Raw genomic sequence first — 27,067 nt, 5'->3', positions numbered from 1 at the left:
TCCTTTTGGGTGATTTTAAAAGTTTACTATTTAAAACTGTTTTACTGAGTTTGCATCATTGTGTCATTTGTGTTTTTGCTTTGTGTTTTATTGTATTTTATGTTCTAATCCCTGCTTGTTTGCTTTCTTGGCCAGGGCTCCCTTGTAAAAGAGTTAACCATCTAAATGGGACTCACCCTGTTAAATGAAGCAGAAATAATGAGAGTCAGGGCTGGTTTTAAAGACAAATTGGTTAACTAGGAGGACAGGTGGCTCAGTAGACTAACCATGTTAATAAACTATGTTGCACACTTCCTGTCTTGCAGCGTGAGTGAAAGTGGAAGCTCCCAGGGACTGTCCCAGCCATCCACCCAGACCACGCAGTACCTGAGGGCCGACACCCCCAACAACGCTGCCCCTGTCACCAGTAAGAGCTTCCAGTCCCCTCCCTCAAAACTATAAATCCCTAAGGAGCTGTGCCAGTGGTGTCCTACATTACCAAAAGCTTTTTTTATGCACTGTGGGTATTTTTTTGTTAAAGTAGAGATTAGTCTTCTTGTCCCTGTCGTGTGGTGGTTAGGTTTACATTTATGACATGTCATTGGCTTCCCCCTGTGGGAAGTTCTTTGTCGACGTGTCTCTGCTTTGTGTGACGGTGTCAGATCAGTTCACAGTGAGATTTAGCTGTAGTCAGATCAGGCCTAGTTTTTCATGTGCATATCTGTCAGTAGTGCCTCCAGTTCAATGCTGGCTTGGTTCCCCAAGCCCCTCAGGCACCTCAATGGTAATGTGACAGGGTCACATATCCATTCTTTATAGACCTTTTTTTCCCTTCCTCCTTCATCTTTTCTTTTTTTGGACAAAGCTAACAAAACATGTATGCAGTCTGTCCTGTGGTTTTTAACCACATAAGCCGGACACGTCACATGACGAAAATAGCCGATCTATAAGCTCACAACGCATCGCATTGACACGTTGTGAACTTGTGCATCTGCTATTTTATTTTGCTGTGCAACACCAGCTTACGATGTGTATAAATTAAGCATATAGGCCCAGACAATTCTTGAGGATTTTTGCCTATAATGACATGCCCAAACTCTGAGGTTAGTACATTAAAACCCGGTGTCCCTGTTTTTGCCATGTCCTTCAACAATTTCCAAAAATAACAGATCTACAAGCTCACAACCTGTTGCTTGTAGATCTGCTTACGCTGTACGACAAAGTATAAAACAGGACTAAAGAAAAACAGGCATGGAATCAACTGCCCCATTCAGTGCATTTGTGCAGTCTGCTGCTTCAAATTCTAAATATACGCTGGTCAGATAAAGTAGGTGAAGCATTTATTTTGGTCCAGACTTGGCAATGTGCTGGGAAGCATTCACAGCAACTCACACAACACCAGCAGTTGACTTACAGCACTACAGCTAATTAACACCAGTCATACATTACGTGCTGAACCAGTCTAAATACCTGCTTAGACGTCTCACTTTCAGATGACAGAAACCTGCCAGGCAATGATTAAGTGGCATCATTAATCATTTGCATACAGGTAGGGAAATAATTATTATGTCCATAATACGTTTATTTTAAACTGGACATTATTCTGTTCTAAACGGGTTGTCAATGCAAGGCTAAATTCATGTTATTGTCCCTGTCCTGTTCTGATATTGGATGTTGGAACACGATTTTACTGACATTTTACTGAAAACAGTATCTTTTCAAGTAATTAAAAAATACTGCATTGAAGACAAGATATATCAGTCCCTATAACACCTGAGGAAACGGCTGCATACTAAATGTGACAAACTGAATTTGGCTCCAGACTTAACGGTGTTGGTGTGCATTTGTAATACTCTCTCTGGCCCAAATTGCAGGATAAATATTTATAGCCCTAATGTGTTAAATGCAAGATATTAACTCATTCACTGCCAGAATTATTTCTGGCGCGTTTGAACACTGCCATATTTTTCATTGAAAAAAAAAAAGTACTCAGGAGCCGAGATACAGAATTTTTAAGTTTTAAGTTAACAAGGAAGTGGATGGGAGTCTATATCTTCGAAAAATCATATCTCCTTGCTTTGGGTAAAAAAAAAAAAAAAAAATCTAAAAAAAAAAATTAAAAAAAAAAAATATTTTTTATTTTTTTTATTTTTTAAAAAGTCGTTTTAGTCGTTCTAGGCAGGCATGGCTTATGGACAGAAGTCGTTTTAGTCGTTCTAGGCAGGGAATGAGTTAAACACAGTTTACTTTAAACGCTAACAGGTAAATACTTAATTTATACTCCCAGCATACAGCATGCAACAAAGTATAAATCAGGCTAAACTGTTGACGGCGAGTGAGAATTCATTTGAATTGACTAGGACAAGTGCTTCAGAAGTCTTGAGTCATGTTGAGCCCCTCCCCACTCTCATCTCCAAATGTGCATTCTTTTTCAAATTAGATAATGGGCTGCGAATGATCCACTTAGTTTAACTGGAATCATAAGGTTGTAATAAACAAGACAGTTCCTCTTGCACTTGCGTTTTTTCCCCCTTGTCACTTAAATCGCTGTACTCGATCACTGTCTTGGCTTCCACTGAGGGCGGTATGACTGTCCGTTTATGTGTAGAACTGTAGAACTGTCTGCAAGGTAGTGTGTTTGTAAGTTCAGTGAAGGCTGAATAGTCTCATTACAATATGTCCCAGTTAATATGAGAATAGTAAGTAATGGTACGTCTCTAGCAACAATAACAAAAGAAGGAAAGGAATTAAGAATAACATGTAGTAGTGCTAGTGAGGTAAAGAAATGACTAACTATCAATGATTATACAATGATCATAGCACACTTTGATGTGCTTTTGAAGGAGCTGTGTGCTTGGGTCCTACTTCTAAATATGATATACATCTACAGTATGTATAAAGTTCCAACGCACAAATGGAAAGTATAGTGCAACAAATGTTTTCTGGTCAAAGAGACCACCTTCCTATACTGAGCGTTTGTCCTGCCACTTAACTGCACCTTTTGTTATGTCAGAAATGAAAGACTCTCTGCTACCCCAGGACTTCAGTGCCAGAGCTTCATCCACCAACTGTAAATAGTAGTCGGCCTAATAGCACATATCCTCCAGCAGAGGTCCTTTACTGTTATTGTTGGGAGGTGGCACAACCATAGAGGGTACCAGCCCATCCTGCCAGCCCGTCCCGCTGCTGGCACAGCCAACCATTAATTATGGGCGATGTTGCACCGCATGGTATGTGACCAAAACATTCTGCAGAGTGCAATGTAAAGAGAACATGACACTCAACTTGCCTGTTTCTCATTGTGGGGAAAGTGCGTCATCGACAGCAGTTTGGCTCATAGGCTGGTAGGCACGGGCTAGCAGCCTCGTACTTGTTAAGCACTTCTTACCTTCATTCTTTCAGTGTTTTCTCATTACATTCCGTAGAGGCCTAGCTGTTGTCTTTACATTGAATAGCACACCGAGCTCTTATCACAGAGTTGTATGTCTCCCTTCTCTGTGTGTTTGACATCACTGCCACCTAGTGGCTACATTCCACCTCAGACTCCATGCATTTTGTTCCACCCACACATCCCTCTTTGTCTCATTTGCTTTGCTGAATGTCTTGATTGGCACAACCATCCACCTACCTCACCTTGTTTTGTTTTTCAACCCAACCCACAATGGGTAAGTTTACCCAACTTGCATGAATGCCTTATATGATGGATGCATCTTTTACTGACACGGAAATAGGGCTGGGCAATTAATAGAAAATATATCCAAACCAATATTTAGAACCAATAACTGGCTTAATCTTGCTCATGTAGGATAGTTGATTAATCGAGAAGCAGGTTTTTTTTAATGTATATATTTTTTAATTTCTTTAACAAATCTACATGAAAAAAATATATATTTAAAAAAAATAATCAACTAAATCAATTGTCTAATTGGCCAATAATTTGATGTCTTTGAGTCTTTTGAGACTCCTACCGTAGGAGACTTCTGAGTCCTACTGACCGATGACCCGGTCAAATTATTGGCTCAGGAATGCGACAAAAACAAAATAATCTCCATGAATTCAAGGCTTCATGGGGTGTGTAATTGATAGAAAATACGATTTTTTTGGGGGGGTGAACTACTCCTTTATTCAATTTCAATTCAATTTTATTAAAGTGTCAAATCACAACAAGTTGTCTCAAGACACTTTACATGTAGAGAAGAGACCCGACAATCCCACCCTGAACAAGCAATTTTTGCGACAGTGGCAACGAAAAACTCCCTCTTAACTGGAAGAAACGTCAGGAAGACCCTGTAATATACTTTGTTGTACAACGATGGCACACAAAAATAGTGACAATAGCTGATCTGCAAACTCACAAAATATATAATCATTCATTCATCATAATCGGGGCAAAAGTTTGAAATACTAGTGACATTGATCTGATGTCATATCGCCCAGCCCTACTGGGAAAGAAAAAATATATTTGTCCTACACAGCAAAATCCTCAGTGCTAATTTAACTCTGAGAATGTCAAATTGGAGCCTAAAATTAGCACTGAGAAATTTGCTGTGTACTGTACCTCGCGTCCATCACATAAGGTCAGCAATTTGAGTGAGCTCTCCATTAAAACCACATCTCTTGCTGTCTGTGTGTGTGTGTCTGTCTGTCTCTCTCTCCCCCACCCTCTCCATTCCCTCCCCTTCTTCTACCTCTTCTTGTCATCAGACAATCACCCTGGTACCGCACCCATACTCCAGCTTGCTGCCGCCTCCTTCCCAAACCCTGGTGCCCCCTCACACGAAACCAAAAGTAAGTTCCATTTATATAGAGTACAGCAGCGATTCCCGACCTGTGGGCCATGAGGTGGTTATTGCAAGTGGGCCCTCAAATAACTGGCAAAACACTCATAGAGTTAAATGATAATATAACATTAATATAAAATAAATGATGACAACAAAATGTGATGGTATTCTTTCATTAAAACCTTGAAAAATGTGTTTTCAATGTGATACCGATAAATTGGAAATTTAAATATATACCATGTTAGTTCCATGGATCCAAGCCGGAACACAATCAATTGATCATTAAAATTAACATGAACCCCAGGAGTATAGAACCCTCACGGAAATACTCTTCTGAAGCCATTTGTGTCTTGTTGGAAAAACGACTTGGAATACTGTCCCACACGGACAGTATTTCAGCCCCTAATGGTATGTTGTTTGATTGGTTACTTCTCTGCTTTTCCTTCTCTTTACATCTGCAGAGAGCAGGGTGTTCCAGTATCTTAACTCATTCACTGCTAGACTTATTTCTGGCTGCGTTTGCCCACTGCCAGAGATTTTTCATAGTAAAAATAAAAGTACACAGGAGCCGAGATACAGAATTGTTAAGTAATAAGTTAACCAGGAAGTGGATTGGAGTCTAGAGCTTCGAAAAATGATATCTCCTGGGTCTGTGGGTCAAATTTTAAAATATCTATTTTTTTTCTTTTGGGGAAAAAATAAAATTACGTTTTTTACATTCTTGGCAGTATTGGTAATTGGAAATAATTAAGTTTTTTACATTCTTGGCAGTAAATGAGTTAAATTATTTGCTCTGTACAGTACATAATGTAAACATCTCAATTAATGGCCCAATCAGTGATACAAATGAAACAAATGTGCATACCCTCTCCACCAAAAACTAACAAACCAATAGTAGTTGAAACATGTATTTATTCTCTAGGTGATTCACTCAGAGAAATCATTTTTTAAACTGTATTTGCTATATTTTGGGGCTTCAGTGGGTTTGATTACATTGGTAATGACTGTAAACCAGGGAATAAAAAAAACTATATTTTGATTCATGCTGGGGTAGGGAAGCATGGCATTTTTTCACCTACAAATATATGTGAATATTATCCTAATTTATATAAAACTATCCCAGATTGGGCCTTTTTAATAGGAGCTCCAGTACAGATGGCCTAAAGTCGAGCCCATCCAGTTAATCTGTTATGGAAGTGTATTAACCATTACATAATTTGTGTCTTCATTGTGTGTATTGTCTTGTGTGTTCATAGCCAACTCATTCATTTGTTATGTCCATCAAACAGTTTGACAGTGTTGGTACAGATGAGCCAAAAATAAGAACTTATATTGTGTTGTCACTAAGATTTTTTAAATGTTGTAGAATTCATGTATGTTTTTATATTGTGTTTGATCCTCTATATTTTCTTTTACATGCTCTCGTTGATTGTGTTGCCTATGAATAATGCGCTTAGTTTGACCGCTAGGTGGCAGCAGTAAGCTGTCAGACACAGTGCACACTCACTCACCATCTATTCAACCAACATAACCCTATCCTCTGTCTTTTCCTAAACCATTATCGTAATATGAAATGTAAACTCACATGCTGATGTGCATTTCAGTTCACTGTTGATGATTGTCATAGTCTACAAAAAACAACAGCATTATTTACCCATAGCCCATATTGACCCAAGTTTCTCCCAGTTTAGTCCATTTTCGGTGTTCGATGATGCATTTTGTGAAAGCACTGGGCCTAGTCAGCCCATGTACCGTTGCATCAACCTGATTCATATTTTCTTAAGTCAAGATCACTGTTTTGCCATAAACACTGCAAACGACTACAATGTCACGACCACCAAGGGTAGCGGCTAAAAAAAAGTAAGGGTTGTAGTTTTCACATCACAGATTTCAGCCCATTGACATCACTGGAGTAAACGTTTCAGCACGACGTTGATGTTGGGAGTTTCAGAGAGACACAAAATACTTTTCTTGAGATGAGGTTGAAAATGCCCTCACTTTGACCCCTACTTCTTCAAACTGATGTGGAGTTGAGAACATGGTGAGCTGTAAAGACAAAGCATGTGGCACGAATGTACGAGACAAGTCAGAGTTTCCTGGATGTCCCAGGGGCACATTGTCTGCCTTGGCGCCTGACTCAAACTGGGCCAAGGTGTCAGCCAGTGCTTACAATCAGTCATGATACCGAGTGTGTCTCACAGCTTTGTTTTGAGTTCGCTTGGGTGACGCTATACCCTCTAGCGGCGGTTAACCTCACTTATCCATGTGTGATCAGCTGCACATAACTTAGTGCTGTCACAGTGCTCCTTATTAGCCATGAGCCTTGGAGACGCATGATGTTCGAAAGTGTTATCGCTCATCGTTAGAATATTGTGTACACACAAGATGTGTTTATATACAAGACGGTCATGTTTAGGTTGTACGCTTATCTGTGGAAAGACACTGTATGGAGCAAGCTTACGTTGTTTCGTGTGCACTTTAAGAACAGGGTTAGTACAGGTGTTCGAATCCTTGAATATGCTTAAATTAGAGCATTGTTTTTGGGTGGTTCAGGAATGAGCTTAGATTTTGAATATGTACCATGCATTTTATCACATAGTGCAGTAATATGTACTATGCATTCTTTCTAGTACATAGTACAGTATTATGTACCTTGTATTTCACTGTATAGTAATGTAATATTCAATTGTATAGTATAGTAATAACATACCCTGCTATTGCATAGTACAGTATTACCATGCATTTATTTGCATAGTACATTACAAACGGCAATGCTTATTGCATAGTACAGTAATATCTACCATGTCATTAACATGTAATGCATTTTATTTCATTGTATATGTGCCTTGAATTTTACTGCATCAACATGCACTAGGCATTTCATTGCATTGTTTGCGTTGTGCAATTATTGCTTATTGCAACTAAAACATTTCAAATTGAAACAAACTAAGGAAGTTGTGGCTTCTGATTGATGGTCATTTTCTGTAGCTGAGGTGCTTGAAAACCTCTGACTACGCATCTTGAATACGCTTGAACTGATCTTGACCTTGAAGAACTGCCCTCACTGCACTGTAGAAAGATGACAGCTAGCGTCTGTCAGTACGCAGAGAGCTTATGAAATGCATTGCTGTAACCATGGAATACAGCTGCTTTGATGCAATGCCTGCGGTGCACCAAGTCTGGCCCACTTCTTTCCTTGTAATTTTAAACACTGCCCCATGGAAAGATGACAAGTTTGTCCCTTCAGGATAAGGCCTGTGCAATAGGACAAGTGGAAGCTGGTGTTCCATTACACAGAGTGGCAGCATTATTTGCTGTCAGCCCTGGTACCATTTCCAAACTTAGGAATTCCGTGAGACTGGTGAAGTCAAAGACAAAACCCTAAGAAGAACGGTTCCTCACCCTTGCTTCACTGAGGAACCATAGGCTTTCTTCCAGAGATTTACAGGCAAGATTTACACAGCGATACCACAGACAGATCTCTGTCAAAATGCAGTGCTGGCAGTTCGCTCAAAACGAGAGCGAATACCAACAGTAGCATAATGGGGGATTTTGGCAAATGTTTGGGGGCGCTACTCACACGTTCAGCTGTGTTGCTCATTCCACGATTGCACAATCCTTACAAGTTATACCTCATTGTAAAGGTGACTAATTAAGGATAACAACGATATGAAATGCAATACCAATTGGTGTTATTGAAGGGGAGAAATAAACGACCAAACTTCCAAACCTTTTTTGAGGAGTTCATATACATATTGTGTTGGAGTTTGAAGACCAGTTCCGTTTCGCAACTGGTGCCGTGTGGGCAAATTATTCAGATTTGATAAGCTCCAAGTCAAACATTCTCTTATTGTATCTTTTCACCCCAAATCTGAAGTCTAACACATGTTTGAAGTCTTTGAGTGGAATTCATTTCTGTTGTTTTAGAGGGCTGAAAGGGTATTGTCACAAAGGGCACTAAAAGCTGCGCAGACAATAGTTTTTCTCACTTTGTCCACCACCAAATGACCCAAAAGATTCAATAAGCGGTTTCAGATTCAGAGTTGGCCAATCCTTCTCAACCTTCCATACAGATGATGTCAGAGTTAATCATTGTATGCATGTTCCCTCCCAGGCTATCCATCCTTGCGCATAGAGAAGAACGACCTGCGAAGTGTGACCCTCATGGAAGCCAAAGCCAAGGTGAAGGACATCGCCATCTCCAGGGAGAGAGTCACACTACGGGACGTCTTGCATGAAGGTAGAACTCTCTCTCTATCGCTAACTATAAAAGTATCTCACTGACAGACACACTCATGCATGTTTGTATCACTATACTTGTGAGGGCATAAACATTATAAGAGAGCAATTTTATGATCTATTCGAGGACCACACAGGTTGTGAACGATTTTAAACGGGGAACAACGGATGTTGGGAATGCATGCCCCACCCGGTTATGCAATACCCGTTGTACCTGTTGTCAAAGTACCCAGTGCGGTACCCGTCACCACAGTTATAAACAGGCAACCGCCTACTAGGGAATGATGCAAGTCGGGAACGATGCTTGGGTATGCATGCTCCACCCATTGTACTTGTTGTACCGTTGTGGTACATACAGAATGGAGATATGCTGATCCCTGATGTTGTCAGAAACTGATGATGTTGTGTTGATGACATACGGGCATACGCGAATGGAGTTTTATTGTGTACACAGCAAACCATGAAGCCGATGGGTCAAATTAGCCAATCAGGGAACTATGTGCTTAAACCCTACAAACACACAGACAGACATACAGATATTCATGTTTTTTCGGTTCTCGACAACCCTTGATCCGACCGTTATTCCCACTCACTCGGCACTGCCCCGGTCATCGGGTACATATGCCAAGTTTGAGTTCAATCAGTCGGGAGTTTGAGTTCAATCAGTCGGGCGGTTCATGAGTTATACCCGGGATGGACAGAGATTTTGTGAATTTGTACAGTAGATAGATGTACTGTATGCCATTTTACCTTTTTTCAGCATTTGTAACCTGATTTTATACTTGGTTTTGTGCCTCTCCGCTAAGTAAACATCAGGCATAACCCTAAACCAAAATTCTAAATGCCTAACACTAACCCCAACCTGAATCTTTTCCTAGTTGTGTTGTAACCCTAAAAACTCAAACCTATTTTTTTAAACTATAAAAGCAACCATTTCTCTTGAGGTGACAAGGAACTTGAAGGAATTGCCCTCATCACAAATCACAATGTCTATTTTTCATACTATACTTGTGAGGACACAAGTTTGGTCCTCACAAGTATAGTGATATAAGTACACACAGACACGCGCACACACGTCAAGGCATCCAATAGGGAATTCCCCTAGCAGCTCTGTGGTTGTATTCCTCTAGCCACTCTGTGGTTGTCTTCAGCTACACGGGTACATCTACATATATTCACGGAACCTCTGTCTGTCTATGTGTATCTGCCCCGGGCATACGTAACTTGGGCACCATCTGACCGATTAACTTCATACTTGGTGTGTGTGTGTGTGTTGTCAATGACCCAAAGATGTGTTGTGCTGAGTGGGAATTCAGTCTGAATGGCTAGTGAGCCCGCCTGGGGAGCCAGAGACCCTTGTTGTCCCAGGTACGATTCCGGGCCAAGTGTCCCTGAGTAAGCTGGGTGAGAATTTCATTTCCCCGCGGGACCAAGTATTGTTCAGAATCGAATATCCACAAATATATGTATTTGTCCGTCTGTGTGCACGTCAGTCTGTCTGTGTCCATAGGCATCAGCTTCCCTGATGGCTCAAACAACCCAATGGCTTCACGGATCAGCCAAGCTTTGCATCACCTTTGTGCCACTGTACCGACTGCGGTTCTATGACCCAATTATGATGCCTGTGCTGGCATCATAAACTAGCCTCTGAGTACTATGATAATGGCACCACACTGGATTCTCGGACACCGCGTACAGCGGCTTCTCTGACAACACAGGCATTACATAACCAGATATGGCATGCATTCCCACCTTGTGTCGTCTTGTATCTTGCAATTTTCTTCAGAACAGGCATTCTTCAGAACAAGCGTACACACATTCCTGACATATACATGGTGTACATATTTAGCAATTTTCTTCAGACCAGGTGAACATTCATGACATATACGCATTTTGTACATCTCTTGTAATGTTCTTCAGGCATACATACATTTATGACAAATGCACTGCGTTTGTGAAGGCAGCTTGAGGGTTACCCAAGAGAGAAAAAGGTTTGCTCGTGAAAACATTTTTATTTTAGCTTCATGCATCTGACTTTGATTGGTGTGTGCAAGTTTGAACAGAATGATGGCCATGATCTGACAGTGAGACCAGGCCAGAATGATGTTGGCTCAGTTATTAATACAAGTCATAGTTTATTTTTAGGCAGGCTGCTCTAAAAAGATTGATGTGCTCTGATGTCTCTCGTGTCTGCTATCACAACCTTCTGCAACAAGTCTGGGCACAAGTGTAAAGCAACAACCGTTACATCAAATCAAATTTGAACCCATACCACGCAAATTAGAACGTTATTTGTATAAAAGACTTTAAACATGGTTTACACGTTTTTTTGATTTTTTGATGATAATAATAATACAATAAATGAGACTAGTAAAAGTTAGGAACAGTCATTTCAATTATATAAAAGGAAAAATAATAATTTAAAAGGTATCGTATAAAAAGCAAGTCTGTAAAATACATTTTTGTTTGTTTATTCCAATATCTTAAGTGGTTAAGGAGGGAATTAAATTGCACACTGATGGAAAGTAGACTTTCCTATGGTTTTTGTAAAATGTTTCTACAAGCTTATGTCTTATTTGTATTTCTCCACAAAATGTGGAAGTGACATCAAATGCGTTGTTTACGTTATCGGGTATACACCGTTGTTCATATTCCAAACGAGGAGTGCCGAAAACGGTCCGGACCGCTTTTGACCCAATTTTATTTTTATACGTGGGGCCCACGTGGGGCGCTCTAACGAAACTTTGGGATCATCCAAGGAGTTTCTGAGAAGGAGAGGCCGGATGTGGATAAAAGTCAAAAATCCTTCCGGTCGGCCTCTCCAATGTTAACTCCTTGACTAAAAGCTTAATATCTCCATTTCTTTTTAACATGGTGGAAGCGAGCCGTTTTCCATCGGCGATCACTCTGCAATGGAGGATCGCGTTAGAAATATTATTGTTCCAGGCGTTAGTCGGGACCCTCCGCCGTCTCGCACGCACGCTCTGTTTACATGCACTTCCGTGTCAGGGCTTCTACAGCACGAAACATATCAACGTAAGTGGATGGAAGAATAGCAGGCACTGAACGTATAATATTTTAATAAACCTCTGGCACCCGATGTGTTAATTGCTAGGTATTGAGGGAAACTATATTGGAACTGAAGTCAATGGAATTGACCAAATGAGAAAGAAAATATTTACAAAAAGAAATGTGTGAAAATACTTGTCCTAAATAAGATCAACGTTTAATTCTGCAACCAAACAATTGCTTATTTTTAAGAAGAGAGGGAGTTCCACCACACATCAGCTTGGTAGGATAGGTAGGTACAGGGCATCACAGCAGCAGGTGAAGAGAATGCACCAGAGCAGCTCGGGCGGTTCAATGCATTTTTCATTAGGTGCAAAGTTCAACGTTTTGATGTTCAGTACATATTCAGCAGTCATTTCTCTCATCAGTCATGACTCTGATGAATTAAATCATTAAAACGTGAACATAATTGTTGTAAAGCTGCTCAACTTGGGCATCTGAGATAAAAAGAAAACTGTCTACAAATGTTTATACTGTATATACCATTAAGCATGACATGTGAAGCATCTAGGACAGTTTATAATATGTCAGTCTATATTGTGATCAAACGGTTTGGGAAGATCACAAGCCGTCAATCACAGTTTGGCAATTACAGAGCTTGATGGCATTCTGAGGTCTACAATTTTCTGAGTCAACAATTGGGTGCCATTCCCATACCCACAGTTTGGAAGTTTGATTTGTTTAGGTGAGATCCATTTAACATGGAGATCAGTATACATTTTGTTTTTCCAAAACAGATTATGGTCATACAGCATGTTTGTGCCTCTACAGTACATTATTCAACCTGAAATTGCCCTGAGATCTCCAGCTCGTCTATCCTGTCTGTCACACCTCTCCCATCTCACACCATTGTGCAGTTCTAGTGTATGTACTGTACCTCTACACTCAAAAACATATCTATCCATCTATTGATCGATCAATCGATTGAATACACAGACCGATTCAAGAAATGCACATTCATTGTTTTGCTGTTATACACACCCAAGCAAATGGTAAAAAATATGTATTACAACACACTCACACACTTGACTAGAGTGTCACAGAAAGGTCATATGGATATACAATGAATTCAGATGTCACACATATTTGTGTAACAGAATTCGTGGTAAAAGGGAAGGACCTCTGCAGAATGGGGTAGATGGATAGTTCATAATATCACCTAGGGGCTGCCTGCAAGTAACGCCAGGCCATGCTGTGACTTGGCTACATGGTGTTTGCAGATGATGTGTTGACACAACGAGCAGCAATACATTCCCAGGCTTCCAGTCCTGAACAAACACGGGCTCGGTCCTGACACTGCTATTTGCCTTCTTTTATAGTATTGTGGGTCTGTCTGTCAGCGCATGTGTTTATCCATGTGCTTACTTAGCACTCAATTATGATATTTAATTCTAACTGAGTAAACCCAGTCAAAACGTAGTTAACGCTGCAGATTGCGCCCTCGTCAAGAAGTCCCAGTGTGTGTGTATTATTGGGCGGGTGTCTTTTTATTTATTTATTCATTTTTATCCAACACGCCCACAGCGTCCCCGCCGGGAATCGAACCCAGGACCTTCTAGCTGTGAGGCGACAGCGCTACTGACTGCGTCACCGTGCCCCCTGGGCTGGTGTCTTAATCAAATTTGTTTTATGTTGTTGGACAATTTTGCTGACCAGTTCTATACTCCAAAGTCCTCACCTTTCTTGCCTTGTGCAACCACACTTGTTTTGGCCAAAGCAGCTGGAACCATGTGGTCATCTCAGAATAACAACTACAACAGTATAATGACAGTTATAATATTTCTGAACTGTATAATAGTTCGTTTTGGCAATAAACCCAAATGTTAATCTCTGCCTTTGAATAAAATGTTAAATTTCTTTTTTACTTTAACGTTTTTCCCCTCTTGCAACTGTCTTTAGTTTTTTTTTGTAGTTCCAAACCAATTCAACTTTGCTAATATGAAGACTGTGTGTGTGTGTGTGTGTGTGTGTGTGTGTGTGTGTGTGTGCGTGTGCGTGCGCGTCCTGGGCTGCAACAAATAAAAAGGAAGTAAGCCAAAACAATATAATTAGGTTGTTCATGATTGGTATGCATCAGATTAGCTTTTGTCCTACAGGATAAAAAGAATGCACAATTACATAGGCCTTAACTACTTAAACCCTATACTTGGTCCCCTCCTTTTCCGTCTACACCAAATCTCTTTGCCGTAAATAGCCGATCTACAAGCTCACAATCTGTCAAAGGTTCACCTGTTTTCGCCAAATGTTCGTCAATTATTACATACGCAGATTAGGGATGCTATGGTTCAAGTGGTTAAATGATTTTCATTTGCCACCACCAAAAATAAACATCTCTCAGCGTAGTTGTTGTAATGTTTGTTAGCTGGTGAAGGAGGGTGAGACATGGGAGGTTGTGATAGCTCAGTGTGTGTGTGTGGTTGTGCTGTTGAGAGGCAGCGCGTCCAGACAGGCCTACAGGTATGGGGGGTAGGGGGGTTGTTAAACACTAACCCTGTTGTTATTTGTCGTCACTGTTCCTGTTGGAACACAGGGCCACGGTGGCCCCGGGGCTGCAGATTTTTTTGCGTTGATGGTTTATGTTTTTTTAAATGGTGTTTCACCTCAACAAAGCCAGCACTGATTCCACCACCCCTGAAGCAACGGCAGTTTAGACAAAAGAGCCAATGAATGCACTCGCTATCCTTTAGCTGTTGTTTTTTTATTATATCTTTTTTTACCCCAAACAATATTGGTGCTGTCGGGCAGAAACCGCCTATCTCCGTATTCTAACTTTTTGTGTTTTTCTTTGTAAATTAATGCCCTACTTGATTGTACTACAACGTCACTCAAAAATAGCAGATCTGCAAGCTTGAAACTTACGGTACTTAATTTGAATACTGAAAAGTAACAGTTTTGGACATATGAGGTTTCCACCCGACAGAGACGATATATAGGTCGGAGTAAGTCCACATCGCAGAGGCCCGCTAAGGTCAAGTGAAATGCCCTCACTTTGGCTCATGTCAATAGGATTTTCTCCCGTGTGAGACACAACAATCAGTTGGACTCCACCTCTGCTTACAGACGAGCCAAACATGGCAGCCAGCAAGCCGGCTGACATTTCCCTCCATGAAAGGGGTCTGCCCTTCTTTACCCTCATGCCCTTTTCGCTCACATTAAATCTACCGTTTGTCTTTCACAGGGACTTTTGGTCGCATCTTCCACGGCGTGCTTTTGGATGAGAAGGACCCCAGTAAGGAGAAGCAAGTCTTTGTGAAGACAGTGAAAGGTAACACGCTTGGCTCCCTTAGAGAAAACATTGGTGTCTTTTTTTTTAAATGTTTTTATGACTTAATCCCCATCGCCACCTTTTAATGTGCAACTTTCCGGGAAGGTACAATAATGAAGGGGTCGTCAGTGACAGTAAGCGTACATGCTGGGTCGCTTGGGGCAGTAGTTTTCAATGTTGGGGCCACGGCCCCTAGGGGGGGCCCAGGGGGAGCAATCTGGAAGGAGAAGAAAATAAAGAAAGAAAGAAATGATTTAAAACATATATATATATATATATATATATATATATATATATATATTCTAATTCAGTTCACAAGACTATTGTGCCAGTTTGACAATTTTGAACCTGGCATCCCTATTTTGAGCATGTCATTATTTGCAAATTTCATTATTCAAAAACAGCTGATCTACAAGCTCACTACATGTTGCAGTGTGTTTAAACTTATAGATCAGTTATTGCATATTTTTTGTTGTTTCTATTTTGCAATAGTGGGGCCACAGGACGCTGTGGCTATTGGGGGTCCTTTGAATGGAACCCCTGGCTTAGTGCACTAAGATCATCATAGTACGCTGTGGATCCTTAAAAAGTCTAAAAATGTCTTAAAACAAATTACGGAGATACGGAAGACGATTTGACATGAGTACATTACAGAGAACACTCTGCTTCGGTAGGTGGCGGTATGCCTTATGTGGCTGTGATCCGCATTTTCACCCAGACAAAGCTTCTGATCTAATGGCTGCAGCGCAGAGAAGGAAAAACAAATAGAACACAACACTGCAAGCAAACCATGCAATCATGGTGCAATCACTCAGCAGTGGGGAATTGCAAATTTAACAAGAAGTGGTTGGAGGATGACAAATATCGTGGCTGGCTGAAACTTTCCGCTATGCATATGAAGCGCGATGTGAACTTTCTCGCAAACTATTAAAGTTTTAACCCAGTAGACAAGCAGTGAAATTGGAAAATAAAGAGCTTGAAGATCCACACATAGTTGAGTATTGTGGACACCTAATTTATGCACCATCGCATGGCGAGGTGGCACGCTGAAAATGGCAAATGGCCGCATTGTGAGCTTGTGGTTCGCCTGTTTTCGGCGTATGAATTTGGGCTTTAGTAGGCGAGTCTTTCAGACATATTTGTAGGCTCTTGCATGTTCAACTGCCAGCTGACCTTTGCCCTCTCCATTCTCCTTTGTTTACTCAGGGCAGGGTGGATACCAGTCGGCGAACAATATGCTCATGCCACTCTTGTTTTGATTAAACACACGACTTCCTCCACTATGCCCCTTGGGCAGGAAACAATACAGCTTCCCTTAAGTAGAGAGCGACAGTGAAAGCTGCACATAGAGATTAAAACGTGAACCTCTGCGAGCTTGGCAGTAGTTGGTCCTCAGTCCCAGGGTTCCCACTCCAGTTGACATAAGTGTTGACAGAGTGCCCACGGTGGGTCACAGAGTGACCCCTTTTAAAGAGCAATTCACCCATTTTCAACCTTGTCTTCATTTAATTGGTCCTCACTTGTGTTCGTTAGTATAAGACGGTACCATTTCTGCTACACACACACTCGCTCTGTGTCTCAGATTTGGGCTATGGACAGTTCAGAAACCTTCCTACCTGTGACATTGTCGGTAGGAAGGCTTGGTAAATTCAAAGATTTCAAACTTCTTTTAAAGAAAAATCTTGATGCAAGACAATTATTTCTATCCTCCCAGTAAGAGAAAGGCTGTAGTTCCTATTAGCTTGGAATCCTCATGGATAATGTCATTGGTAGGCAGGTTTCTGAACTGTCCATAGCCCACCTCTGAGACACAGAGCGAGTAGATGGCAATAGTGGCATCTTATAATGAGCATTAGTGAAGACTAATTATATGAAGACAAGGTTGAAAATGGGTGAAGTGCTACTTTAAAGGCCTAGTATTCATGGTTTGGAAAAGATTTAGGGCCCAGTCACACATGCGCTTCATACGTGTTGCTGAGATTTCAGACACGTCCATTTCCCATGTTGTCTTGCGGGGCTGTGGACAGAGACTGCAGGAGTGCCACGTTCCCGGTGTGTAGTTTGTTTAACTTAAGTTGGAGTGTTGACTCACTGAAAGAACTACAAGCAAAATGACTGAAATGACAGAAAGAGGGTTTTCTCTGTAGATAAAACTTGCATTGCTTCAGTGCTTCTATGCTGGTTCACAATAATATTGTTCTCTCTCATATGACTTTATTTTCCAGATCACGCATCGGAAGTGCAGGTGACGATGATGCTCACAGAAAGCTGCAAGCTTCGCGGCCTCCATCACAGGTGCGTCACCCAAGCGCTGCGTCTGTGCGGTCTCCATCCGAATGGCTACAATCAAGGGCTAATGAATGAGTCATGCTCCCACAGACTTCCGTGTACTTTACTGACATCATTTCAGCATTTCTGAGACACCGAAAGAAACAAAACCCCGAGTGGGTATCGTATTGGTTTCTTCATCGTGCCGTCGTGCTGATATTCATGTCCTCAATGTGAAATTAGTCTTTGGTGGACCGACACCACAACAGTGGGATTGGTCCACCGAAGATGGTGGATTTAGGTCCAATTCAGTGGTATTTCTCATGAGGTTGAGACATCGAGTGTACTTTCAGCTTTGTGTCTGTGGAAGATGTGAGCATCATGAAATCGGCCCACACCTTCCTCTTTCTGTTGCTGGGGGCAGCGTGTCAATGTGGGAAGTGTTTCAGAGCTACTCCTTCCGCTATGGTTGGGAAATAGTGACCCCCAATCAGACAGACAGACAGAGACACACACACACACACACACACACACACACACACACACATCAACTCTCATACTTTTATCCCTTCCCATAACCCCTCTGACACACATTGTCATGCAATGAGATGAGTGTGCGTTATACACACTCAAGTGCCCACACAACTACTGTCATAAATCAAGTGCTGACATGTTGGCTCTCTCTGTTTCCAGAAATCTGTTGCCCATAAGTCAAGTATGTACAGAGGATGGAGAGAAGCCCATGGTGATGCTGCCCTTCATGGCCTGGGGCAACCTCAAGCTGTTCCTGCGGCAGTGTAAGCTGGCTGAGGCCAACAACCCACAGGTGAGATGCTGGAACGCCATGCGGCTGCCTGCCGGAGTCTCTGCAGTTTAAGATGCCCATGTCCCCATTATGTTGAATTACAGATCAAGGCATGAACTAACCCTATGGCTGAAACAAGATCAGGAAAACGGTTTCTCCCTTTGCCACAGAGCTTCACACAGAACCTTCTCTGTTTGATTTGCAATTGTCGACTGCAATTGACACCAAGCAATAATGGCACGTTTCCAGTGTTATTAGGAGGATTTTCTATGCGGTCTTAAGAGCTCATGCTCAGGGCACAGATTTTTGTTTTCTAAGAAAAGACAGTCAGGCTTTTGTTCTCGTTAACCCCAGGGAGGGTTTGATCTACTTGGCATAGGCATACTGTCGATCCAACCAATCACTCAGCCACAAAGCGCAACATTCACTTTAAGAGGTACACTTTGGCATAGCAAATGCCCCCCCACCTATCCACAAGATGAAGCTTGCCACCCATTTACATTAAAGAAAACCCTTTTGTAAAGCTTCAGGTTAACGTCAACACCTTAATTCTCAGCTGTGTCATTATATACTTTTGGCAGGTGTAGAGGCTGACAAAGACATAGTCATTAACTTCTTCCTCGTGCTGTTGCAATAAACATCAATCCAAAAAAATATCAACAGTGTAAACAGTCGAGGGTTAGATCAAACTGTCTGGAACGCACCGAGGTAGCATAGCATTAAAGTTTGGCTCTCATTCCGAGAGTGAACATCTGGTTTTGAAGTAACAGCGTTGTGCACATCGCTCAGTTTTGAACAGCTGTCATTTTCTCCCTGGCAATGTGAGCCACTCCATCGCTTAATTGTGCATAGCGAACCCAGAGATCTCTGGCCACTTCACCAGGATCTGTAAATCCCAGAATGAATGATACCTAGGCCGGTGCCTTCTTGAAGCTTTATTCACTGGTTGCCAAGAGTTTGTTTCCCCTCAACGGGTCCAGTTGATATGAGTTGAGTCACACTATCAGATAAAGGGGGCCATGTTTAACAGTTGTAAATCTGCGCTGTGTGCTTCTGAGCCAGTACTCATCATGCAGTTGAGCGCGTCTGGCCGGGGCAGCATTACATGAAGAGAAGATGGTGTACATAAAGCAAATGCCTGCTCCTTCGGGAGCTGCCCTTACAGGGTATTACCACATCAATGCCTGTGTGTTCCTTTTTAACTCGTACAGGATGTTTATAGAAATACATCCAAGTTCCAGTAATTGGTCTCAAAATTGCCACTGAGACATCAGGCAATACCGGCCAATTAGGTGGTTAATGAGAGAGAAGCACTTTGGGGCCTGCCTGACTTGGCTTATTGTTTCATGTATATAATCTTATATATATATATAGATAGATAGATAGATAGATAGATAGATAGATGGCTGCATGGACAGTACCACTTAATATTATGTCACCATGATGTCCTGTATGTAGCCTATATTTTGATATATTGTGGCCAGCTGAGCCAATCAACATTATGAAGGATTATTCAGAAGTGCCTATTTTTGTGTTGTACAGTTCAGGCATGCACTGTAGGGTTGTTTGTCTGCAGGTTTTGTGATTATTTCTTAAATTATTTGAATTCATGTGAATGTACAGTATCAATGCTTGTAAGCCCTGCAGTTCAGTATGCGGGCATGTTAATCAATGTAAGGTCAAGCTCTAATTGGGTTATTTAGCACCACAACGTAAGTTATGATGTCATGACAGTGTTCATGTATATATGTATTGAAAATGCATATGGTGAGGAATTGACACATCTCCAGTAAAATGTCTGAACATTCTGGCCGACAGTTTAAAATCCTAGTGTGACTTCCGACGCTAGCTTAAAACATTTGTAGTGGCCTTTCTACAGTACTATTTCATTGTTCAAGTCTTTTGCCCATGGGAGCTGTAAAATTGTCAGCTTATCCATGTCCCGATTTTATTTTTGTAAGGAACACAATTCATATTTGTGTAATTCACCATCTCTCTGCTTCAGCTGACTATTGTCTGTCTGCCTTTGGTTTCCTTCCAGGCCGTCTCTCAACAGGACTTGGTGTACATGGCCATCCAGATTGCATGTGGTATGAGCTACCTAGCCCGCAGGGAGGTCATCCACAAAGACCTGGCTGCTAGGAACTGTGTGTGAGTGTCCATGACCCAGCTTCCATCTGCTGTTGGTTCCTTGTACAACCTAATATCACATAACAAAACAAGCCTTTATCAGGCAATTTTTTGCCCAAAAAAGAGACAGAAATGTGCAGCTTGTGTTTGAAAGTAAGCATCAATATACATTATACTTTGGTGTATGGCTGTGTTAACAGAACAAAGTGTTGACACTACATTGCATGGAAGTGTAAATTAGCCTTCAAAAGAGTGTCCATTTCTCTTGTCCCACAACAGCATTGATGACAACATGCAGGTGAAAATCACAGACAACGCTCTGTCCCGGGACCTGTTCCCCATGGATTACCACTGTCTGGGGGACAACGAGAACCGCCCCGTCCGCTGGATGGCCCTGGAGAGTCTGCTCAACAATGACTTCTCCAGCGCCAGTGACGTGGTGAGAATGCCAGCTCTAAATATACTGCTTACTTCCCAGCCATGATCTCGCTCTCTTCCAGTTGTATATATTTACATAATCACCTGACACCCGTCACTGCTGTCAAAATAGTATACGACTAAGATGGTTATTCTAGGACCCTTTTTTTTTTTTTATAGTTAAATACGGTTTCTGGACGCGTGACACAGAGGGAGGGAGTGCCATACAGGAAATAGCGACTAGTGATATGGGAGCCATCCTTTTTAGAAACCCTGCTCTCGGGGTGTGCAGGGGAAGGGAGGTGCGCCATTGGGGACAATGTGCCTCTGGCAGTGACAAACGGTGTTTCCAGTATGAGGGTCCGGTATGAGGGTAGCGGAGGGAGCGCTGCTATAGATGAGCAGGAAGCTTGGTTGGTCCTCAGAGACGCCCCTCTCACAGACAGACGTGTCCCAGCCAGACATGTCACCCCACCCCCTGCATTCCTGCTGTGAAACCATCGTCGGTCAACACTTCTCTGTACCGACAGTAAAGACAAATTAAACTTAATACAGAAGCCTAGAGACTACGCTAAACTCCGAGCCACTGAACGTCATCAGTGCATTATGAGTCGCAGTGTGTATAGATTTAAACATGCCATTAGTGTATCACAGTTGTAACATACCAGACACGCCAGTGGAATAGAATGATGAGGCTTACCTGGAAACGTTGGCAGCATCATTGAAGCATTTACTGAAACGGGGTGGATTTCCTCTGGACAAACCCTTATTGGTCATCTCTGCGACCTATTGTCCTCTCCAACGCTCACTTTCACTTCCTTTAAAGGTCAGGGCTCAATTCGGCAAAGGTCACGCTAACACGCTAGCTTACCGCAAAGTTGGACTCTCTCGGGAACAATGAACTGTGTTCTACAGATCAGTCATCGTCAGGTATGTAAACACTGGACGATTTTAGCTTGGATAATTGTCAGATAATTATTCTAATGGCTTGATTCCTAAAGTGGAATGGAATGAGTGGAAGGGACATGTATATAGCAGTTACTATGCAACCTAGTTCTCAACCACATTAACCCTGCCGTCACAATTTGTCATACAACGAAGTATAGGAGTTAAGTATTGCCTACTGTAACTCCCCGGACAAAACTCTCAAAGGCAGCACACGCGTAATGACCAACCTCTTAAAATCAGTTCAAATATTTGGGAAGCATCATCACTATGTTCTGTATATATGGCGTTGGTCTGTCGTTTGTTTCCAGGAAGCATCGCAGATGAACACACTGGTGCGAGACTGGTATGTTAGTGTCAACGTTCACGTGCCCTGTGTTGTGTCAATGTTTCCACAGTGGGCCTTTGGAGTAACGCTGTGGGAGCTGATGACTCTCGGCCAGACCCCCTACGTCGACATCGACCCCTTTGAGATGTCTGCCTACCTGAAGGACGGCTACAGAATAGCGCAGCCTATCAACTGTCCGGATGAACTGTACGTCATTTAGCCTTTTAACCCCACGTGGTTATGCAAGTCTGTATGGACCAGAAGGAAATTTGAATGCACTCCCACTTTCTGAGGCCTGATTGAGACATAATGTGTTTATTTGTGCTGATTTAGGATGACGCTCAGAATTTTGATTGACAACAACATAACGCTGGTTTTATTGGCCTTCCGGTGCTGTCTTGCTTCCCATGCGTACCATGTCTCCCAGGATTATTTTTTACTGATGGAAGATGGAATTCGCCAGATGTTCATTAGCTACAGTTAACCCGCAAGAATGATAAACAGCAGTTCTAATTGTTCGAGAAGAAAAGAAAACATTATGTGCCCCTTGCCTGCACCCGTGGCCATGTTTTTAGTTGTTATCAACATACACACTCCTAATGTAAATTTGCAGACCTCTCTAGTGAGCCAAGTGTGTGAGGGTTCAGTTCTACAGGAATGCCTCTTAATGCAGACCCCCTACAAATGAAGCCCACCAGGGTTGCTGAATCCCGTACATGTCCAGCAGCCACCCGCGTTGCTTATCAAAATCTTGCAATTGTCAGGGTACTGAAAAGGCCATGGTGAAGCTGGCCAGGAGAGAAAGGCCAGACTCAACATTAGCACAACACAGTGTAATTATCATGCCCATGATCAAACTTCCAATTTTGGGCTGTCACTTCTCTTTCACTTTTTTTTTATCCGTGGTTGGAAAGTTTTCAAATCTTCCGAGACAGAGCAAAGTTAATTGACGGAACATTTGATTGTATACTATAACCCTTCCTTTACCCTTGCATTAGCACATTCTCTAAAAACACTTGCACAGCTGGTTTGCCAGTATGATTTGTACAAAAACATTACAAGCGATCCAAATCTCCTAGCATTATGCCATGACTTTGACACACATCCAAATAGTTTACATTTTCACCTGTGCACACACGATGGCATTGCTCAATGGAATGCTTGTTCAGAAGCTTGTTTCTCCCAGATAGGCAACATAATTAATAAAATTTACTATCAGGAATTTGTAACAACAATGCTTTCATAACTACTCCGTTGTCAACAACATTGGACCTTGTACATCACATGGCAGCACATAACAGCTCAGTGTGGCTCCTGTCAACAGTGTCAGGGTGTTCAAAGTAATTAAAATGTCATTTTCCTGACAATGACTTTGTTTAAACTCAACTTTTGGAAAAAGTAACATTCCTACTGAAGGAACTCCTTGTTGTAGATAAGTATCAGGCTCTTGTGTAGTTGAATCTGTTTCCTCCTGAACAGAATAGGTGTTGAGTTGATTTCCCTAAAGGAAAAGAAGCCGCTGGGAAGAATCAGAAGATTCAGTACTGATAACAGAATGAAATTAAATCTCATGTCTTTATCAGTGCTGTACAGGCAGGTCCACTTCACTGCCTTCAACATACATCAGATCAACACAATTTCAGATTTGTAAAATGTTCATTCCTCTTCATTTTCTGTTCAGTTCAACTTCATTGTGTTTTTTAATACAATGGTTCTCTCTGCCTCAGCACAAAGGACACACCATCCCATTGCCAAAAAAGACCTACTTCAGACCTACATAGACTGTATACACAATGCACTTATATGTATACATTATATATACATAGTACAGGATATAATTACAGTACAGATTATACACCAACAATGTGCGGCACATATGGGTGCGTCAGCTGTTCAGAAACCATGACAGGCTGTGGAAAGAAACTGTTACTGAGATGGGTGGTGGGTGATTTGATGCTCCAGTAGCGTATTTTAGATGGAAGAAGCCAGAACGGAACAGAACATGAGCAGGGCGGGTAGTGTCCTAAAAGGGAAACTTTACAGATTTTCATCTTGTATCTCATTGTTCTGATCTGAGGAGATCAATGATATAGTGTGGGAAAAAAACGTTCCTATTTATCTGTGAAATGTTGACGTTGTCAAACGATGACCTCAAATGCATTGTTTCGCGTCATCGAGCACGCGGAATGTACCCCCTTTTGCAGCGAGTGATGTAAATGTTATGAAATTGTGGTAGTTCTGTGCCAATGATTTCTCCTGCCGTTTTCACACTCCTTTGTAGCAGTCCTCAGCCCTGAGCAGTCAGGTTGCCAAACCACACTTTGATGCAGCCTGTCGGAACACTCTGTGGTACATCGGTAAAAGTTCACAAGAGCTTTGGTACTCCCATAAAGTCTAGAGACGCCCCAGAAAGTACCATCTCTGCTGTGCTTTCTTGAGGATGCATTTAGTGTTGAGACTGCATGTGAGGGTGATTGAGATGTTTAAACAGAGAAATCTACAACCTTCAACAGATAGACCCATTAAAGTGATTTGATGTGATCTTTATGAAGTCAATAATTATGCATTTATCCTTAACAACATTACTTTCTTATTGAAAGCAGCCCTTAGTCAGAATTGCTATTGAAAGCAACTCATAATTTGCTGAGCCATCTCATTTGTCTAACCTGTGCTATGCTTCATAGGTTTGCTGTAATGGCTTGTTGCTGGGCTCTGGACCTGGAGGAAAGGCCAAAGTTTCAGCAGCTTGTTCAGTGTCTCACCGAGTTCCACGCAGCGTTGGGGGCCTACGTGTGAGGGACGAGCCTCGATTTTCTTCTTTGTTTTTCGAAGAACAGCCAAACCGGAAGTTTGTGAACAGCACTAATCTTGAGGAGCAACATGAATGAAATTGTGCCTTATCAAAAGAAAGAACAGACTTTCAACTCTGACATTTCTACTATGTACAGTGTTTTGGGCGGGTGGGGTGGGTCTTAGTTTAATTAAATTTTTACTCCATAGTCGATTTTAAACCGTTTGTTTTCAGAGCTGAATAAGGATTCTTTGTTGAAGTGATATTATTTCATACTCTTTGAAAATGTAGTGGTGTACTCATTTTGCCAAGAGGACCTAAAGAATGGAAAGACATTCTCTTCTCAGCTCATCACTGTATAGGGAGACTGTTCCCAGAGAAGCTGTTGTGCCATCTTACAGCATATTGCTTTTTTTTCAATTTGAAACCTCTGAAAGCCTGATTTAAAAGACAACATATTTTCTACAGTTTTGTATCTTAAGAGAGAAAAGGTGTACATTTGTTATTATGATAGAAATGCTTTGTGGAGAGCAAATCCACAATGATATACTATGGGTACCAAAGTAGACTTGAGGGCTTCTCCTGTATGTTCCTTCCTATATTCTCAACATGCTGCTTTAAGTCTGAGTTATACTTGGTTGCTTGCAGGTCTCACGCACAAATAATTGCAAATACGTATGCTATTTTCAGTGTGCAACACCGACTTGCAACTAAGTATGATTCAGGCTTTATTCTGCTAATGGTAAACTCTAGACTGGTACTGGAACCCTCTTCAGGTGTGCGTTTGTGTTGGATGTTTTGGATGTGTGGTAATGACGACCTGCTCGAGCCTTTTCTCAGTGGCCCTTTGTTTTCCTCTGGAGGACACACACTGGCGCCGTCACAGTCTGCAAAGAATGTGTTCAACCAGCAGCGTGGATCAGAACTCGGACGCCATGGGACTACGGATGCCTAAAGCACACTCCCGCATGAACTTCATTTGATATTATATCTGGAGTGGTTTATCAATGTTGCCAATTTTTGGGGGAAAGTTGCCCTTTGCCCTTTTTTTGTATTGTATACCAGCAAATCCCCATCTTCCAAAACAGGGTCGTCATTATTTTTGTATTTTATGTTCAATTGTTCTGCGTCAGAACACAGCCTATCACAGGATTTTTAGAATGATTTTGTGAATAACTAGAACACTAATAATCACTGTGAAACACAAAGTTGCCGATCTGGCTCATCTAATCTTAATCTCTCACCTTAACATCTTTGATGTGTCTCTATGGTCACTGCATGTTGAATTAAGGATATCTTGTAAATTGCTTTGTGAATTCATATCCACAAATTAAACGGGACCTGTTAAATATAGAACGGTCATTTTTCAACCCCATTCAATGTATCAGCACATTGCAGATGTTTAAATCCTCATCTCCTACATGGGTACATGAGCTTCATTATAACTGAAAGTATTGGAGGTAAGCCACAGATTTAGCTGTTTAGTATGGGTTGAAACCTGGGTGTAATGGGTGTTGCCACTTTCATATCTGGTGGGACAGACTGACTCCTTTGCATTTGTTTGCGGTGGCCATTGTCAAAGGCTGTTTTATTGTTTTGTTTTAAGCTTTAGGGTGAAGTCACAGGAGGTCTGCACTTCATGATGGCGTCATGGAAATGTTCCCTAAAAAACAGTCTGTGATGAAACCCTGTTAAAACCACCACGTTTAACTAGATCCGTCCATTATACTATGTTCAGTGGAAGAAAAAGCTCTACTTGAAGTGGTCTTCTCACTCAGAACAGATTTATTATGTTAATTACAGTATATGATGAAACTGAAATTATTGTGGTATTGTTTTAATCAAGACTGTTATTCATAGAAGCATTGGGTTCCTGATTGTAATTTTGAAATGTCACTTTTGGAAAGATGCTTATGGGTAAATGCACAGGATTTCCACATGCGGGCTATATGCAAATATACACACAAATACCTCAACAACTACATTATATTATCATTATATGTTGAATTGAATATGCATAACTGAACAGGTTAAACATTTGGTGAAAACA

At 41.5% G+C, this 27,067-nt stretch overlaps 1 protein-coding gene across 2 annotated transcripts in view; it reads left to right on the top strand.

Moving 5' to 3' along the window:
* Positions 1 to 26,789, top strand: part of ryk (receptor like tyrosine kinase) — a 55,380-nt gene extending 28,591 nt beyond the window's left edge. The window contains exons 7-16 of one of the 2 annotated variants that reach the window (XM_084066286.1): positions 306 to 406; positions 4,684 to 4,767; positions 8,875 to 9,000; positions 15,247 to 15,333; positions 17,559 to 17,628; positions 18,295 to 18,427; positions 20,448 to 20,557; positions 20,816 to 20,975; positions 22,297 to 22,433; positions 24,911 to 26,789. In XM_084066286.1, coding sequence (XP_083922412.1) covers positions 306 to 406; positions 4,684 to 4,767; positions 8,875 to 9,000; positions 15,247 to 15,333; positions 17,559 to 17,628; positions 18,295 to 18,427; positions 20,448 to 20,557; positions 20,816 to 20,975; positions 22,297 to 22,433; positions 24,911 to 25,022 — 1,120 coding nt within the window. In that variant the 3' untranslated portion in view covers positions 25,023 to 26,789. The remainder of the gene's footprint in view (positions 1 to 305; positions 407 to 4,683; positions 4,768 to 8,874; positions 9,001 to 15,246; positions 15,334 to 17,558; positions 17,629 to 18,294; positions 18,428 to 20,447; positions 20,558 to 20,815; positions 20,976 to 22,296; positions 22,434 to 24,910) is intronic. The other variant, XM_084066287.1, reaches the window with a different exon arrangement.
* The last annotated feature ends 278 nt before the right edge of the window (positions 26,790 to 27,067 follow it).

This window comes from Gymnoscopelus microlampas (assembly GCF_963454915.1).
Source record: "Gymnoscopelus microlampas genome assembly, chromosome: 9".
In the NCBI taxonomy this organism is placed as follows: domain Eukaryota; kingdom Metazoa; phylum Chordata; class Actinopteri; order Myctophiformes; family Myctophidae; genus Gymnoscopelus; species Gymnoscopelus microlampas.
Note: the sequence above shows the minus strand (reverse complement) of the source record. Positions and strands in the feature narration are given on the sequence as shown.